Genomic DNA, 16673 nt, shown 5'->3' on the forward strand with positions numbered 1-16673 from the left:
CCCTTTTCTCCCACTCTCTGTCTCTTTCACCCCCTCGTGTCTCTCTTTTTCTCTTCCTTTGTTGCTCTTTGTCTTTTTCTCTCTCTATGACTTTTTAACTTAATTTGCTCTAACTTCCTTTTTTCCTTTTCTCTTTCTCTCTTCCTACCCTTTGCGCTTTCTTTTCTCTTTTCCGTCTTTCTATTTCTCTTTGGATTTCTTTCTTTCTCTCCCTTTCTTTCTCCCTCTCTCATGACTTCTCTTTTTATCTCTTTTGTTTCTCACGCTCTCTCCCTCTCTCTCTTTCTTTGTCTCGCCCTCTCTCTTCGTTTCCCTCCCTCTTTCTCTTATTCCTTTCTCTTTTTCTTTCTCTTTAATCTACTAGTCCGGCCCCCGAGAGAATGTTTGTTCTATCGTGTGGCCCCCGAGTTCAAATGAGTTTGACACCCCTGATTTAGGGGGACAAATTAGACGTGATCAGTATGTCAGTGAAACTGTACAGTGGAACTTTGAATACAATTACTGCGTATTAAAAGATGATTACTGATGTGATGCACCTATTTAAACCCACGTCTATCCGTCACCTGTTGTCAGTCCGTCTGCAAACCTCAGTTTACTCTAGGCAAGCCTCTTTCAACCCTGATTCCCACCTGTTTTTTGCTCCCGTCTGTTCTCCGGCTTTGACCTGTTTTTTTGATCCTGACCACGCTTTTGCTCTCCTGTCCCGGCTACTGACCCGTTTTTTCCCGCGTGCAGCATTCGCCGGATCCTGGGTGCAACCCTTTCCTTTTTTCCAATAAAACGGAGAGAAACGTAACGCAAGTGGGTTTTGTCTCCGTTCTGGTCCTGACATTTTCTTCCCTCTGCACTATAAATCACTGCAGAATATAAATCACAGTGTTGTAATATGCAAATATGTCACTGCCATGTCCCTTCATTTATTATGTAGTGGGCGGCAGTAGCTCAGGAGGTAGAGCGATCGTTTTAGGATTAAGGGATCCCAGTTCGAATCCCGGCTTGTCCGTGTTACATGCTGAAGTGTCCTTGGGTAAGACACTGAACCCCCAATACCCCCAATAAGCAGGTTAGCGACTTACATGGCTGCACATATCACGGCCGCTATTGGGAAATGTGAAGCACACTGTAAAGCGCTTTGAGAAGTCATTGACTTGAAAAGCGCTATATAAATGCAGATCATTTCATTTCATAAGCGGTACGGCTAACGAGATGAGATGAGAAATATATTCACTGACTGGGCTGTGGTGTGAGGTCAGGGCACCCTAGTAGATAATGTTGTTTACAGGAACGGCGGGAACGGGACCTAAGGCTGATAAGATAATCAGCACATCCAGACACAGAAAGGCCCTGATGACATAGAAACACTCGGTGTTGTTTTGGTTATTCCCTGGCACGCCCATGGGAGGAGTCGGCATACCATTATGCGGGGAGAAGATGGCCAATAAGAGAGAGCTAAAGGACTTCAGAAGGGGGCTTCCCAGAGACTCCAACATCCCTAATTCGGCTGTTTTCGATGGAGTACACTTAGTTAAATTTTTAGGGAAATTAAATCTGCCCCTGTGTCAAAATGTCGGCTTTCTTGTTCATCTTTTCCATCAAGAAACGAGCGCGCATAAATAGTTGGGTGACTGTAGGTTGTGGGCAGCACGGCGGCGCAGTGGTTAGCGCATGTGCGGCACAGTTCATGTCTTGGGAACCTCCTGCGTGGGTTCAAATCCAGCTCCAGACTTCCTGTGTGGAGTTTGCATGTTCTCCCCGTGCTTGCGTGGGTTACCTCCGGGCACTCCGGTTTCCTCCCACTTTCCAAAAACATTTTAGGTGAATTGGCCGGTTCAAATTGTCCCTAGGTGTGAATGAGCGAGTGAGTTGTCTGTCCCCGCGTGCCCTGCGATTGGCTGGCAACCAGTTCAGGGTGTCCCCTGCCCACTGCCTGATGATTGCTGGGATGGGCTCCAGCCCCCCCGCGACCCTACTGAGGATAAGCGCTGTAGCTAATGAGATGAGATGTAGGTTGTGTTTGGTTAATGGACTCAGACATCTTAGTCTTTAATCTTAGTAGCCATTGTTCGGTAGCTCATGTGTGCCCAGAATATTCTGCAAATAAAACTTTTTTTTTTTTTTAGCTTTATTCGACTAAAGTAGCTTCTCACAAGTCAAACGAACATCCAGGGCAATAATAGTGCTTACCCTTTTAACAAGAACAGCCATTTTGGGGAAAAACAGTGCAGTTCATAGTAGGTAAATAATGATTCGGCCTATGCGGCTGCTCATTTGTCGATAATCCTCAAGACTGGCGAGTGATAAAACCCACCGATTGCAAAGGGAAACTCTCGCTAATTTCGGCGGCAATCGAGTGAGTCGATCCGGTTGTGTGTATGGCACTATGTGAGCGTGCAATCAATGACAGTTTTTTTTGCTCAAGTCTTCGTTTCAATTAAGATAAAGGTCAAGAGACTCAACACATACACTCACCTGCTCTTCATGTTTTCATAAAGGAACCTACCAATGATGCCGGTTTATAGAAAAGAACTGTGTTAAATAAAGATTGGCGTTCGAGTTTTATAACATGATTAATTGAGGGGGAGAGTGTGAGAAAGAGAGAGAGAGAGAGAGAGAGAGAGACTGAAAATGAGAGTGTGAAAGAGAGGGAGGTAAAGAAAAAGAGAAAGAGTAAGAGGAAGAACACGACAGAGAGAGAGAGAGAAAGAGAGAGAGAGAGTGAGAGAGAGAGAGAGAGAGAAGAGAAGAACACGACAGAGAGAGAGAGAGAGAGAGAGAGAGAGAGAGAGAGAGAGAGAGAGAGAGAAAGAACGTGAGAAAGAAAATAAAGAGAGAAAGACAGGAAAATAGAAAGAGAAACAGAAAAAAAGAGAGTGATAGAGAAAGAAAGAAAGAAAGAAAGAATGAAAGAAAGATCGAACAAACGAAAAAAGAGGTACAAAAGAAAGAAAGAGGAGAAAAAAGAAAGAAAGAGGAAAACAAAGAAAGAAAGAAAGAATGAATGAAAGAAAGAAAGAAAGACAAACAGAAAGAAAGACAGAGAGTTAGAGTGAAAAAGGAGTGACAGGGTGATAAAAGAAGGAAAGAAAGAAAGAAAGAGGGAAAGAAAGAAAGAAAGAAAGAAAGAAAGAAAGAGGGATAGACAGAGAAACAGGAAATAAGACAGAGAGTTAGATTGGAAAAAGAGTAAGAGGGTGATATAGAAAGAAAGAGAGAAAGAAAGAATGGTGGAAAGGACAAAAGATTAAACAAACGATAAAAGAGGTACAAAAGAAAGAGAGAGGAAAAGAAAGAAAGAAAGAAAGAAAAAAGAGAGAAAAAGAAAGAAATAAAGAAAGAAAGAAAAGAAAGAAAAAAAGGAAAAAAGAAAAAAAGAAAACATTGAAAAAAGAAAGAAAGAAAGAGAAAGAAAGAAAAAGAAAGAGATGAAGTAAGAGCAAAAGATAAAGAAAGAGATTAAGTAAGAGAAAAAGAAAGAGAGAATGAAAGAAAGATCGAACAAACGAAAAAAGAGGTACAAAAGAAAGAAAGAGGAGAAAAAAATAAAGAAAGGAAAACAAAGAAAGAAAGAAAGAAAAAAAGAATGAATGAAAGAAAGAAAGAAAGAAAGACAAACAGAAAGAAAGACAGAGAGTTAGAGTGAAAAAGGAGTGACAGGGTGATAAAGAAAGAAAGAAAGAAAGAAAGAAAGAAAGAGGGATAGACAGAGAAACAGAAAATAAGACGGAGAGTTAGATTGGAAAAAGAGTAAGAGGGTGATAGAGAAAGAAAGAGAGAAAGAAAGAATAAAGGAAAGGACGAAAGATTAAATAAAAGAGGTACAAAAGAAAGAAAGAAAGAAAGAAAGAATGAAAGAAAGATCGAACAAACGAAAAAGAGGTACAAAAGAAAGAAAGAGAAGAAAAAAAATAAAGAAAGAGGAAAACAAAGAAAGAAAGAAAGAAAGAATGAATGAAAGAAAGAAAGAAAGAAAGACAAACAGAAAGAAAGACAGAGAGTTAGAATGAAAAAGGAGTGACAGGGTGATAAAGAAAGAAAGAAAGAAAGAAAGAAAGAAAGAAAGAAAGAGGGATAGACAGAGAAACAGAAAATAAGACAGAGTTGGATTGGAAAACGAGTAAGAGGGTGATAGAAAAAGAAAGAAAGAAAGAAAGAAAAGATGGAAAGATTGACAAACAGAAAGAAAGACAGAGAGTTTGAGTGGAAAAATGAGTTACAGAGTGGTAGAGAAAGAAAAAAAGAAAAAAGAAAGAAAGAGAGAAAGAAAGAAAAGAAAGAAAGAAAGAAAAAAAGGAAAAAAGAAAAACAAAAGAAAAACAATTGAAAAAAGAAAGAAAGAAAGAGAAAGAAAGAAAAAGAAAGAGATGAAGTAAGACCAAAAGATAAAGAAAGAGATTAAGTATGAGAGAAAGAAAGAGAGAAAGATAAATAATCGGGTGGTGAGCAAAAAGGACAAAAATAAAAACCCATCCTCTTATTTCAACACTGTCTTCCACCCTCTTCCATAAAAACCCTTCTTTCCTACCGGTGGGCATTTACTCCACGGTTGCCACGGCGACACCACACACTCATCGGGGCAGGCCAGAAAACAGACTTGAGCTCTGCTTGGCGTTTCCTCTTGATCGCAATGACTGTCCTCCACGGTGCTGAGTTCCCCATTCGTTCCTTCCTTCACACACCTGAGCAGAACAGCAAATGCATACATAAAAATCCATGGTTATTGTCATTGATATCAACGAATCCTGCATTGTGTTCTGAGCGGACAGCACACAATCAAACGCTGTCACTGGGCAGTTTAAGGCGGGCTTTGTGTTTCGGGTGGGCGTGACTGCGATAGGCTGGCGTATGCTGTCAGTCAAACAGGGGGGCGGGCACAAAAGTCAAACTGGACTGTGAGGAAAGTTAGGAAAAAGCAGAGAAATGGTGACCAGCGGCGGGTGCTTCGTGGATTATTAATGGGTTTAGGGAGCCACTGAGGCAGCGTTGGGAGAGTGGGCAATAGTGAAGCTGCAGGTCTGGCCTAATGCTACTGCTAAGCTAACAACTCTTAGACCACCCCCTGCCAAGCCTGTATCTTAACAGTGTCAGATCTATTACCCATGAGCCACCACACGTGGGGAACTGCTACATGCGGTACAGTTGTATTTTTATCATCACAGGTACCTACCTCAATTCTTAGATAGCCAATGCTAACGTTCAGCTAGCCGGCTGCTCTCAAAATTGCTTTTTTGAAAAGATAAACCCTCCAATTTCGTTGTACTTCTATATAATGACTATAAAACATTCGTCCAACCAAATTTTTGTGTTCTGTTTATATTTGTAGATTTATGGTTGTTATTTTGTAACAGATATATACTCTCAGTTGGTAAGGAGCTGATTGTCTATCTCCCAGCATCGTCTCATCTGCTTCCCGATAATAATCCACGTAGCACCTGGTGGTGATCACCATTTCTTTGCACTCTTCTTAATTGATTAATCCATTTTCATATAATGAGTTGCTGGCTGTGTGGTTAATGCGTCCGCGGCACAGTTCTGAGGTCATGGGATTGAATCCAGGTACCAGCTTTCCTGTGCAGGGTTTGCATGTTCTCCCCGTCCTTGCGTGGGTTTCCTCCGGGCACTCCGGTTCTCTCCCACATTTCCAAAAAACATGCATGTGAGGTTAATTGGCCGGTCCAAATTGTCCCTAGGTGTGAATGAGCGAGTAAGTCTGTCTCTGTGTGCCCTGCGATTGGCTGGAAACCAGTTCAGGGTGTCCCCTTGCCCACTGCCCGAAAATAGCTGGGCTGGGCTCCAGCAACCCCGTGACCCTACTAAGGATAAGCGGTGCAGATAATGGATGGATACATCATACATCACCCTATCATAGTCACGCACACAGACAGTCAAAGCCAGAGGCCAGTGATAGCATTTGCCGTCTACTGTGTGGTGCAGAACACAATACACTATACATTGATATCAATGACAAAAAAGACAATTTCATTCAAAATTTGTGAATGAGCAAACCGTTAAGTATCAAGGGATGACTGTTCCCTATCAGATTATTCTCCCACCTGTTTGGACACATTGGATTTTCATCGCCTCTTGCTTTCAGTTATTTCAACTTCATCCGATTTTAAGACAAATCGATTGGATATAAGAGACCTTAGGGCAGGGGTGTCAAACTCATTTTAACTCAGGGGCCACACGATAGAACAAACAATCTGTCAGGGGCCGGACTAGTAGATTAAAGAGAAAGAAAAAGGGAGAAAGAAAAAGAGAAAGAGTGAGAGGAAGAAAGAAGGATAGAGAGGAAAAGAAGAGAGAAGAGAAGAACACGACAGAGAGAGAAAGAGAGAGAGAGAGATAAGAGAAAGAGGGAGGGAAAAGAAGAGAGAGGGCGGGTCGAAGAAAGAGAGAGAGGGAGAGAGCGTGAGAAACAAAAGAGATAAAAAAAAAGTCTTGAGAGAGGGGGAAAGAAAGGGAGAGGAAGAAAGAAAGATAGAGAGGAAAAGAAGAGAGAAGAGAAGAACACGACAGAGAGAGAGAGAGAGAGAAATAAGAGAAAGAGGGAGAGAAAAGAAGAGAGAGGGCGGGGCGAAAAAAGAGAGAGGGAGAGAGCGTGAGAAACAAAAGAGATAAAAAGAAAAGTCTTGAGAGAGGGGGAAAGAAAGGGAGAGGAAGAAAGTAAGATAGAGAGGAAAAGAAGAGAGAAGAGAAGAACACGACAGAGAGAGAGAGAGAGAGATAAATAAGAGAAAGAGGGAGGGAAAAGAAGAGAGAGGGCGGGACGAAAAAAGAGAGAGAGGGAGAGAGCGTGAGAAACAAAAGAGATAAAAAAAAAGTCTTGAGAGAGGGGGAAAGAAAGGGAGAGGAAGAAAGTAAGATAGAGAGGAAAAGAAGAGAGAAGAGAAGAAAACGACAGAGAGAGAGAGAGAGAAATAGGAGAAAGAGGGAGGGAAAAGAAGAGAGAGGGCGGGTCAAAGAAAGAGAAAGAGGGAGAGAGCGTGAGAAACAAAAGAGATAAAAAAAAAAGTCTTGAGAGAGGGGGAAAGAAAGGGAGAGGAAGAAAGAAAGATAGAGAGGAAAAGAAGAGAGAAGAGAAGAACACGACAGAGAGAGAGAGAGAAATAAGAGAAAGAGGGAGGGAAAAGAAGAGAGAGGGCGGGGCGAAAAAAGAGAGAGGGAGAGAGCGTGAGAAACAAAAGAGATAAAAAGAAAAGTCTTGAGAGAGGGGGAAAGAAAGGGAGAGGAAGAAAGTAAGATAGAGAGGAAAAGAAGAGAGAAGAGAAGAACACGACAGAGAGAGAGAGAGATAAATAAGAGAAAGAGGGAGGGAAAAGAAGAGAGAGGGCGGGACGAAAAAAGAGAGAGAGGGAGAGAGCGTGAGAAACAAAAGAGATAAAAAAAAAAGTCTTGAGAGAGGGGGAAAGAAAGGGAGAGGAAGAAAGTAAGATAGAGAGGAAAAGAAGAGAGAAGAGAAGAAAACGACAGAGAGAGAGAGAGAGAAATAGGAGAAAGAGGGAGGGAAAAGAAGAGAGAGGGCGGGTCAAAGAAAGAGAAAGAGGGAGAGAGCGTGAGAAACAAAAGAGATAAAAAGAAAAGTCTTGAGAGAGGGGGAAAGAAAGGGAGAGGAAGAAAGAAAGATAGAGAGGAAAAGAAGAGAGAAGAGAAGAACACGACAGAGAGAGAGAGAGAGAGAGAGAAATACGAGAAAGAGGGAGGGAAAAGAAGCGAGAGGGTGGGACGAAGAAAGAGAGAGAGGGAGAGAGCGTGAGAAACAAAAGTAATAAAAAGAGAGGTCTTTAGAGAGGGAAAGAAAGGGAGAGGAAGAAAGAAATTCAAAGACAAATAGCAAGACAGAAGGAGAGAGAAGAGATAAGAAAGCACAAAGGTTAGGAAGAGAGAAAGAGAAAAGAGATAAGGAAAAAATGAACTTAGAGCCAAAGAAGTTAAAAAGACACAGAGAGAGAAAGAGACAAAGTGCAACAAAGGAAGAGGAAAAAGAGAGACACAGAGTGAAAGAGACAGAGAGTGAGAGAAAAGGTGGGGAAGAGAGCGAGAGAAAGAGAGAGAGAGGGAGAGAGAGAGAGAAATAAATACAAGTACAGTGTCTTTGTCCGAGGCACCTGGCTTTGGCAACATCCAGTTGACATATTTCAACCTGCCGCTTGTTTTTCTCTTGTGCTTTTCTGAGTGTTGTCTCGCGGGCCGGATTCAATCCCTTAGCGGGCCTGATCTGGCCCGCGGGCCGCCCGTTTGACATCTGTGATTTAACTGCTCTCCTAGGTTTTGAAGTGGCAGCTGTTGGCGCTGAGTGTTCTCTCTTCTGGCTGGGAAGCCAGCCAAAGCCCAAAAAAACCCTGGGGTGGGTCTCGGGTTCGACTCCGAGACGTTCACTGACCTGGTTTTGCGGCTTTGGACCCCCTCGCCGCAGGATGGGGCGTCCCCCAGAGCGTTGATGGTGCAGATGGACCACGGCTCCGTCTTCCATCTGTATTTGCTGCATTCGCTGCGGCACGGGACAGCTTCGTTTACCTGTGCACAGACACCGGAAGACGAAGACATATTAATGTCTCCTATATTTGACCAGAAGTCTGAAGGATTTTATACAATTGACTATAAAGGATTCTATACGATTGACTCATAATGCAATGAAGATTTTCACCGAGTAGGCTTAAGTTCAACGACAGGTCAGGCTGTTCCAAATGCAGAATTTTTTGTCTAGTTCTCTTAAAAACAGGACTCTGACGGAGGACGGCAGGCGTTGTTTTGAGAAACGCTGGGTGTTGTTTAGAGCACCCCAGACATCGGGACGCTCGTCTATGAGATGGTGAAGCCCAGGGGGCTTCCTTGGCACGCCCATGGGAGGAGCTGACACAGCATTATGCGGGGAGAAGATGGCCAATAAGAAAATGCTAAAGGACTTAATAAAAAGGACTTCCCAGAGACTCTAACCCAGACCTGGGCACTCCGGTCCTGGAGGGCCATACGTCCTGCCAGATTTTGAAGTTTGCTCTTCTTTAACTCAGGTGATACAAATTATAACCTCGTTAGCAAGCTAGCAAGCTAGCAAGTGCTCGTTAACGATACTGGTGATTGGAATCACCTGTATTGGATCAGAGAAACCTCAAAAATTATGCAGAACATACGGCCCTCCAGGACCCGAGTGCCCAGGTCTGCTCTAACCTATAAATGCAACTTAATCTACTTGATTTTTCAGATAAATAGGCAAACCTAGAACCCCATTTTAGCCAGGAATTCAATAGTGTGCCTTCTAGCACCTTACATATCACGAAATACTGGTGGATACATTTTAGTATTTATTCGTGTGTGTGGTACAACACGATGGTCTACCGTACTCCACCGTACTTGTGTGATAATGGATTATTCGAAAAACATTGCGGACCAAATTGTGTGCGAGTGGGAAACGAAGCAGAGTCGGAGCGGTTAAAGCGGCAAACCCTAACCACTAGACACCCGGTGACATAAACCACATATGAAAAGGCATTTTGACAGTGCCAGAATGGAGAGAATTCAAAGTTGTTGTCGCGAATATCTCATCTCATCTCATCTCATTAGCCGTACCGCTTATCCTCATTAGGGTCGCGGGGGGGGGCTGGAGCCCATCCCAGCCATCTCCGGGCAGTGGGCAGGGGACACCCTGAACTGGTTGCCAGCCAATCGCAGGGCACACAGGGACAGACAACTCATTCGCTCATTCACACCTAGGGACAATATGGACCGGCCAATTCACCTGAAATGCATGTTTTTGGAACGTGGGAGGAAACCGGAGTGCCCGGAGGAAACCCACGCAAGCACGGGGAGAACATACAAACTCCGCACAGGAAGTCCGGAGCTGGATTTGAACCCACGACAGGTTCCCATGACATGAACTGTGCCGCACATGCGCTAACCACTGCGCCGCCATGCTGCCTGTAGCGAATATGGGTGGTGAATAAATTATTCCGACAATTTATTGATCAATTAAATCAAAGAGCCGAGTTCATTCTGTCATGGTTGCCATGGCGCCCACTTGGCCGCGCCCGTGTGTGTCACGGTTGCCATGGTGCCCAATTGGCCCCGCCATTGCTGTGCCAGCTGCGGCTTGTTGAGAGATTCACTTTCTGTGTATATAAAGCTCTGCGCTCTCTTGCTCTAGTGTCAGCCCGTCAACGAACTTCTGCCCCACAAGACTTGGGTTCTGTCCTGTTTGATATCTGCAGTCCGGTATTGTTCCCGATTATTTTTGTACTGTTTAATTTCGGGTTCCAGTTTTGTTTTTGTCTATTCTAGTTTCTCCTGTTTATTTTTGTTACCCTGATTCGTTATTGATCTCGTTGGTCTCTGGCGTCCTGTCCTTCCACGCCAGACCGGCTTCCACGTCACGCGATCGGGTCCTGTATCTGTTGTGGTTCTGACACATTCTTTTCTAAACTCGTCTGGTCTTTTTGTCTTCTTTTGTCATTTTCCGATCATGATGTCAGGAAAACGGATGAAAAACCTTGTTTAGTTTTTCTGAAGGTTGGATACACACACTTTAGGTGAATTCCTTCAACCGTTTTCCATAGTTGAACATACTTTAATCAAGACACACACACTCTTGGATTTATGGACTTTTCTTTTACTAATCGTCTACTGAAGAAGCTTGAATAGAACACAAAACAATAAGAAAATAAAACAAAGACAACTAGAAGTTGAGACCTTAAAGTGGCGCCATTTGGATAGACGTTGGCTTGATTATTACGTTATTGTATTTTGATAAAGTTCCCCCTTTTACGTCTCACAAATACCAATACCTAGCAACAACGAGATGTTCTGAGAAGTTCTGCTTCAGTGAAGATGACGGCCCAGTCTTTAGGTCCTCGGCTGAAGAGCGATGAGGAATCCTGGTAGGCTTGAGAGCCGGTTGGGACCAGGACCGCAGGATGCAGGGTTTTGAAGCAGAAGTTGACTGCTGGTGGCTTGAAGCTTCTCTAAGGTCGCTTCACTGAGGTTGTCCCACCAGTTTGACGCTAGCTTGATCAAGTTTGGCTGCTGACTTGCCAAGGTTCCCTGACTGGCTGTTTAGCTAAGACTTGGTCCAGACCGGCCAGGGTTTTGGTCCAGTTCTTCATGTTAGGATAATCGCTCTTTCTGGCCAAATTCAGACTGTGCTTCTTGCTAACCAAATTCAGACTGCCCTTGCAAGGTGAGACATGTACCAGCTCTTAGTTCCAGTCTCCTGGGATGGGCGGACCCCCTGTGGTGGGGTTGTCACGGCAACCTTTGATGCGCAAATGCAAGCTAACGCCCCCTTCCCCGACCTCACATTCCACTGGTATCAGTCAGATCACATACCTATGTGATTGAATTAAAACAGCGCGCCGTGTTATTTAGAGGCTTTACGTTAGGCTTTAAGTGGGTTTTTCAGTGTGTGTTCGCCCGGCGCCTCGCAGAGGAGAGATCCGTGTTTTAACCCAGCCAACGAAACACACTCGCGCGATAAATGAACGAATCATGACGACCAAAAAGATCGCGCTCTCTCCAGCCAGCGCGGACACATGACTGGGGCTTTGTGCAAAAAATGACCGTGCTGTTTTGTGCATTATGCCCCGAGAGCGTTGTACCCCACGCATCAAGTGTTAAACGTCATTACGAGACGAAACGTGAACATGAATTCAAGGCAGAGACATTAAAACGCGCAGTGTCCAGGTACGACAAACAAACAAGCACAGACCCTGAAGACCTGCTGTCACTGCTTAAAACACCACCACTGAAGCAAGCTATCACATTGCTCACTGCATAGCAAAACACAGAAAACCATTTACTGATAACGAATATTTTAAAGAAGCGTGTGTGTGCGTGTTTGCGCGTGCCTTCTGCTTTGCTGCTGTTATTTCAAGTTTTGATATTTTCCGCAACAAGATATCATTGATGAATAGTTTTGTAGCTGTACATAGCACTTGTTTTTTGATTGGAGTTCATTGTTGATGAAAAATTGTTGATTCTGGTTGAGTCCTTTGGCAAAAAATTTAAGTACTGGATGGCTACAGGCCTATCCACATTCATTTTTTAGTTAATTGATGAACAAGAATAGTGGAAGATAAATTGGTCAGTTATACCAGTTTTTTTCAACTAGTGTGCCGTGAGACCTTGTCTAGTGTGCCGCTGGAATTTGCTCAATTTTATCTTTCCCAAAAAATCCGGCCATTTTTCAGTATTTTCGCTATCTTCAGACGAGGAACTATAATAGTCATCCAATACAGTAGGTGGCAGTAGATTTTTATATACTTTTCATGTACTAATTATCGGCTCTTGAGGTAGCACAGTACATTTAATAACTTAATTTGTTTAACAAAGCGGTTTAAGATTGCACTGTAAAAATAAAAATTAAAGCGCATCATTCTTTTTCAGTATTATTTTCTTCTTTTTATATACTAATTGTCTGCTTATGAGGTAGTACAGTGAACTATTTGACAAACCTTCATTTTCAAACATTTGACGGACAGTGTGCTTTGGAACTTGTTTATGAATAAAAGTGTACCTTGGTTCAAAAAGGTTGTTATTCGATTAAAATGTATATCCATGTTGTATATTTGGACTGGTGTACCATGACAACTCTGTTGGATATTAAAAAAAATGTTGGAATTATGTACATAAGTTATTCCACTTTACTATAATTTATGTGTGTTATGTTTTCTTGTGAGATATTGTGCTGACAAAATAAGATATTCTCTCAGCAAAAGTCTTCTACTACACCCTGGCAAGAGAGAATAAATGGTGTGAATCAGTTACAGATTCGACCCGAAGATCAAGGATCTTTTCCTGAAGTATAGCATGAAGAGAGTTAATCAGTCACTTTTCAAATAAAAAGTTGTTGTGCAAGAACTGGTTTCAATGGAAAAATTCAACTTTTAACCAACCCCTAACCCTTAGTGTTGAAATGACATTGTAACCAGGGCGTTCCTTTTCTGAATAAAAGGCAAGGTGAGGGAAGGCTGCTTCGAAGTGAGTTGGAGAAACTGTAACCAAAAGCCGTTTTCCGTTCGCTTCCCTTGCAAGTAAACCATACACAATTCCCTATGTCTTTTTTGTATACAGGTTTTTGTTACAAGTGTTGGGTTGAACCTGACAAAAATGTTGTGCGAGTCATTAATCTTGGTGTGGCACACTGATTAACAAGGAAATTTGAAAGTGGCACCCCACACCAAAAAGGTTTCTGACCCCTGCTCTACATTGTGCTCCTGAAATATAAAAACACAAAGTCAGATTAATCATCAAAAACACCAAGGAGTTTTTGCACTTATTTATATTTTCCAGAAGGATTTTCTGTTTTCTCCATTCTCTTTGTTTCTGGCACTGTGGACCCGGTTATAGAAATGCCTTTCAAACTGATAGTGTCATGGTCGCCTTGGCGACCGGTCTGCCCCGCCCCCTGGGCACCAGCTGAAGCAGTTCAACTAATTGCGTGTCTGCTATTTAAGGCTGGATTGTGGGTTTTGCGGGTGCTGGCTCATCATATACATCTTTTCTGTTCTGTTATGCCTTGTCCTGTTTAGTTGAGTTGGAAGAAACCTGTGTTTGCACGTTTTTGTTAAAGCCTGTTTGTTCTGTCTTGTCCCTGAGTTTTGGACAACTTTTATTTCGGTAAATAAAAGTTTTTTTTGATCGTCACGCAATTGAGTTCTCCCTTCCTGCCTCCGTTCTGGTCCGGTCACCCCTTCCACTTCGCGACAGATAGGTCTCAACCTTAAAAAAGATCTCGAAACCCCTGCTCTAAATAATACGCAATGTCCCTTTAAGGCAAGATAACATTCAAGCTACATAAACCTGAATGTTGCGTGGAATCGTGAGCCCACCCATCCTACCAGTGCATTGAAAAACATTTAGCGCACTCATGGCTGAATTCAGGGAATGAAAAGCCCGGCGCTGCATGTTAAATGGATGCCCACGGTTCGAAAAGAAAAAAAAAAAAAAAGAAAAGCGCCGCAGGTGAAGTCGGACGTCGGGTTTTCACTCCCGAGTGGACCGAAAAGGCGAAATCTGGAGCTTCGGCGTAGCAGACAGGCGAGCAATGTTCCCTGTAATTTTCCTTACGGGTCTGAGCGTTCACACAAAGTCGGGGAGCAACGCTTGAAACAACAGTGAGCAACCGCAATCCCAAGTGTGGCAACTAAATCATGATCAAACATGTCCAAAACTTGACATCAAGTTACATTTTGCTGAGTTTCCGGCAATGCAAAATTATTTTTCTCTTTTGAATGAATTGACTCATGTACGATTGCAAAGGTTGTACAGCCTACAAATTCTTTCACAAGATATCCATTTCTTTTTTTGTCCTGATATATTTTGTCGCATAATATTAACATTTTTGGGGGCTTATTTAGTCAGTTGCACGATACAGCACTGTATTTAATTACATTTTTTAGTGGAAGTACAATGTTGGCAACAAGATTCACTTGATATCATTGGAAATTATTTGAATGACACAAAAACTTTTTCTTCTTTTTCCCTGTTTTTTTTATATTTTTTTAATTCCTGTAAAAAACCTCATTGTGTTTAATTTTTCCGAGATGTTACTTTTTTCTTTTTGTTCTTTATTTACTTTTTTCCTACGTTTCTTTCTTTCCTGTTTTTTGGGCTTTTTTTTCTAAATTTTTCCTTCTTTTTTCTATTCCTTTTGTTTCTTTTTTCTCAGCTTTTCAGTACTTTTTTATTTTGGTAGTTTTTTTCTATTTTGTTCAATTCCCCCCCTTCCTTTAAGTCATTATGTGCACAATTTTTACATAATATTTGGTCATTTAGGGATTAAAGAAGCAAAAACAACCTGAAGAGCCGTTTGGGACCCGAAAGAGCCGGTTCTCTTTAGTGAGCCGAGCCGAAGAAGCCAGTTCTCAAAAAACTCTACTGACTTTACTCAACTTCGTTCTACTTCGACCTTGACTTCAAAATACCGCTTCTAGAACACAGCGTTAGGGGAACCTGTGTATTTTTACCTTTATGCACTGTAACTTTGACTTAATTTCTTTTTGTTCTCTATTTACTTGTTTTCCTGTTTCTTTCTTTTCTTTTTTCTGGCTTTTTTTTTCTGAATTGTTCCTTCTTTTTTCTCTCGTTTTTGTTTCTTTTTTTCTCAGCTTTTCACTACTTTTTCATTTTGGTATTTTTTTGTTTTTTCGTTCTATTGCCCCCTTCTTTTAAGTCATTTTATGCATAGTTTTACATAATATTTGGTCATGTTGGGATGAAAGAAGCAAAAACAACCTGAAGAGCCGTTTAGGATCCGAAAGAGCCGGTTCCTTTTAGTGAGCCGAGCCGAAGAAAACGGTTCTCGAAAAACTCTACTAACTTTACTCAACTTCGTTCTACTTCGACTCGACTTCCAAATCCCGCATTTAGGACACAACGTCGGGGGAACCCGTGTATTTTTACCTTCATGCACTGTAACTTTGACTTAAGTCACTTCTTAATTAGTATTTTTGAGCCCTGATTTTTGTGCGCTGGCTAGATTTTCTTGTGCGCTGAGAATGTGCCGAGCCGACGCCATTTTCCTGTAAACACCTTCACGCTGTAACCGCGTAATAGTCTGCGGCGATGCCAGGTAGACTCCGGAGAACAATTTGTAGAGAATGGCCGTGACAAGCTAGCCGTAGTTGTGTATGTGTAAAGTAGCGAAGGGCCGAGTGTTGAGCATTGCTTCCCCTCCGGGTTGAACAGATGCCCATTATACACCCTCATCATCGCCCATCTGTCCCCGCAGATGCCCCTGCTGGGTAAGCTGGCAAAATAGTCATCTCCTGCTTGCTCCATTACTTCTGTGGCGGACGATCCTTTCGACCGTCTCACAGGAAAAAAAAGGACGACTTTCGGGAGAGCCAATAGCGGCAGCTATTACCGTTTATTCTCTTAGAAATCGTGTCAACCGGCCCGGCTGTACCACGATGAGGATTTCTATAGACTCTGTTCTCCAGTAGATATGACATAGAATAGAATAGAATAGAATAGACTCCAGTTCCACATTTTACAGTGAGGATAAGGAAAACAAAGAGATAAAGGAACAAAGAAGATGTTTTAAGGGGGGTATGAGGGGGTGAGGGACAGACAGAGATGGGCGGATCCAACTAGATGTTTGATCTTACTGTACACACGGTCCAGTGTTTTTTTTCCCTAATTGCTCAGTCCACGTATTGAATGGATTTGGGAAGTACAGTCAGGGTTGGGTAGGGTTACTTTAACTGGATTACTTTCAATTACTTTTGGATGACTCCAATACCAAATATGCTAATAAAAGACAAAAGAAACTCAATATGAATAAAACGACTACATTTTGTGCAGGCTTGGGGAGTAACGGAATACATGGAACGGCAAAAATGATGATCAAAGCCAGGAGAGAAAGCTTACCACGTGTTGTGAGTCATCATTTTAATCATATTTAGTTTCTTTTGTCATTTATTAGCATATTTCGTATTGGAGTAATCCAAAAGTAATTGAAAGTAATCCAGTTAAAGTAACCCTACCCGACCCTGAGTACAGTCCATAAATATGCTCCGTTGGGGTGTGCAAGCTGCTGTTTATTGATGGCAGCGGGCAGGAGATTTAGCGCTATGCTAACGTTAGCGTCCGGTGGAACGTAAACAGCAAGCAAAATGACATGACACGGTTATAATGATTTTTTTACCATCACAGATAGAAGGAGAAATTATAGTCTGATCTCA

At 42.3% G+C, this 16673-nt stretch overlaps 1 protein-coding gene across 1 annotated transcript in view; it reads right to left on the reverse strand.

Moving 5' to 3' along the window:
* Positions 1–16673, reverse strand: part of thsd7ba (thrombospondin, type I, domain containing 7Ba) — a 484701-nt gene that overhangs the window by 72480 nt on the left and 395548 nt on the right. Inside the window, exons 17-18 of the mRNA XM_088352325.1 lie at positions 8381–8514; positions 4523–4676 (exon numbers count right to left, since the gene is read on the reverse strand). Of these exons, the coding sequence (XP_088208451.1) occupies positions 4523–4676; positions 8381–8514 (288 nt within the window). The remainder of the gene's footprint in view (positions 1–4522; positions 4677–8380; positions 8515–16673) is intronic.

Source organism: Urocampus carinirostris, chromosome 14 (genome assembly GCF_059441175.1).
Source record: "Urocampus carinirostris isolate Australia breed hairy pipefish chromosome 14, RoL_Ucar_1.0, whole genome shotgun sequence".
Lineage (NCBI taxonomy): Eukaryota > Metazoa > Chordata > Actinopteri > Syngnathiformes > Syngnathidae > Urocampus > Urocampus carinirostris.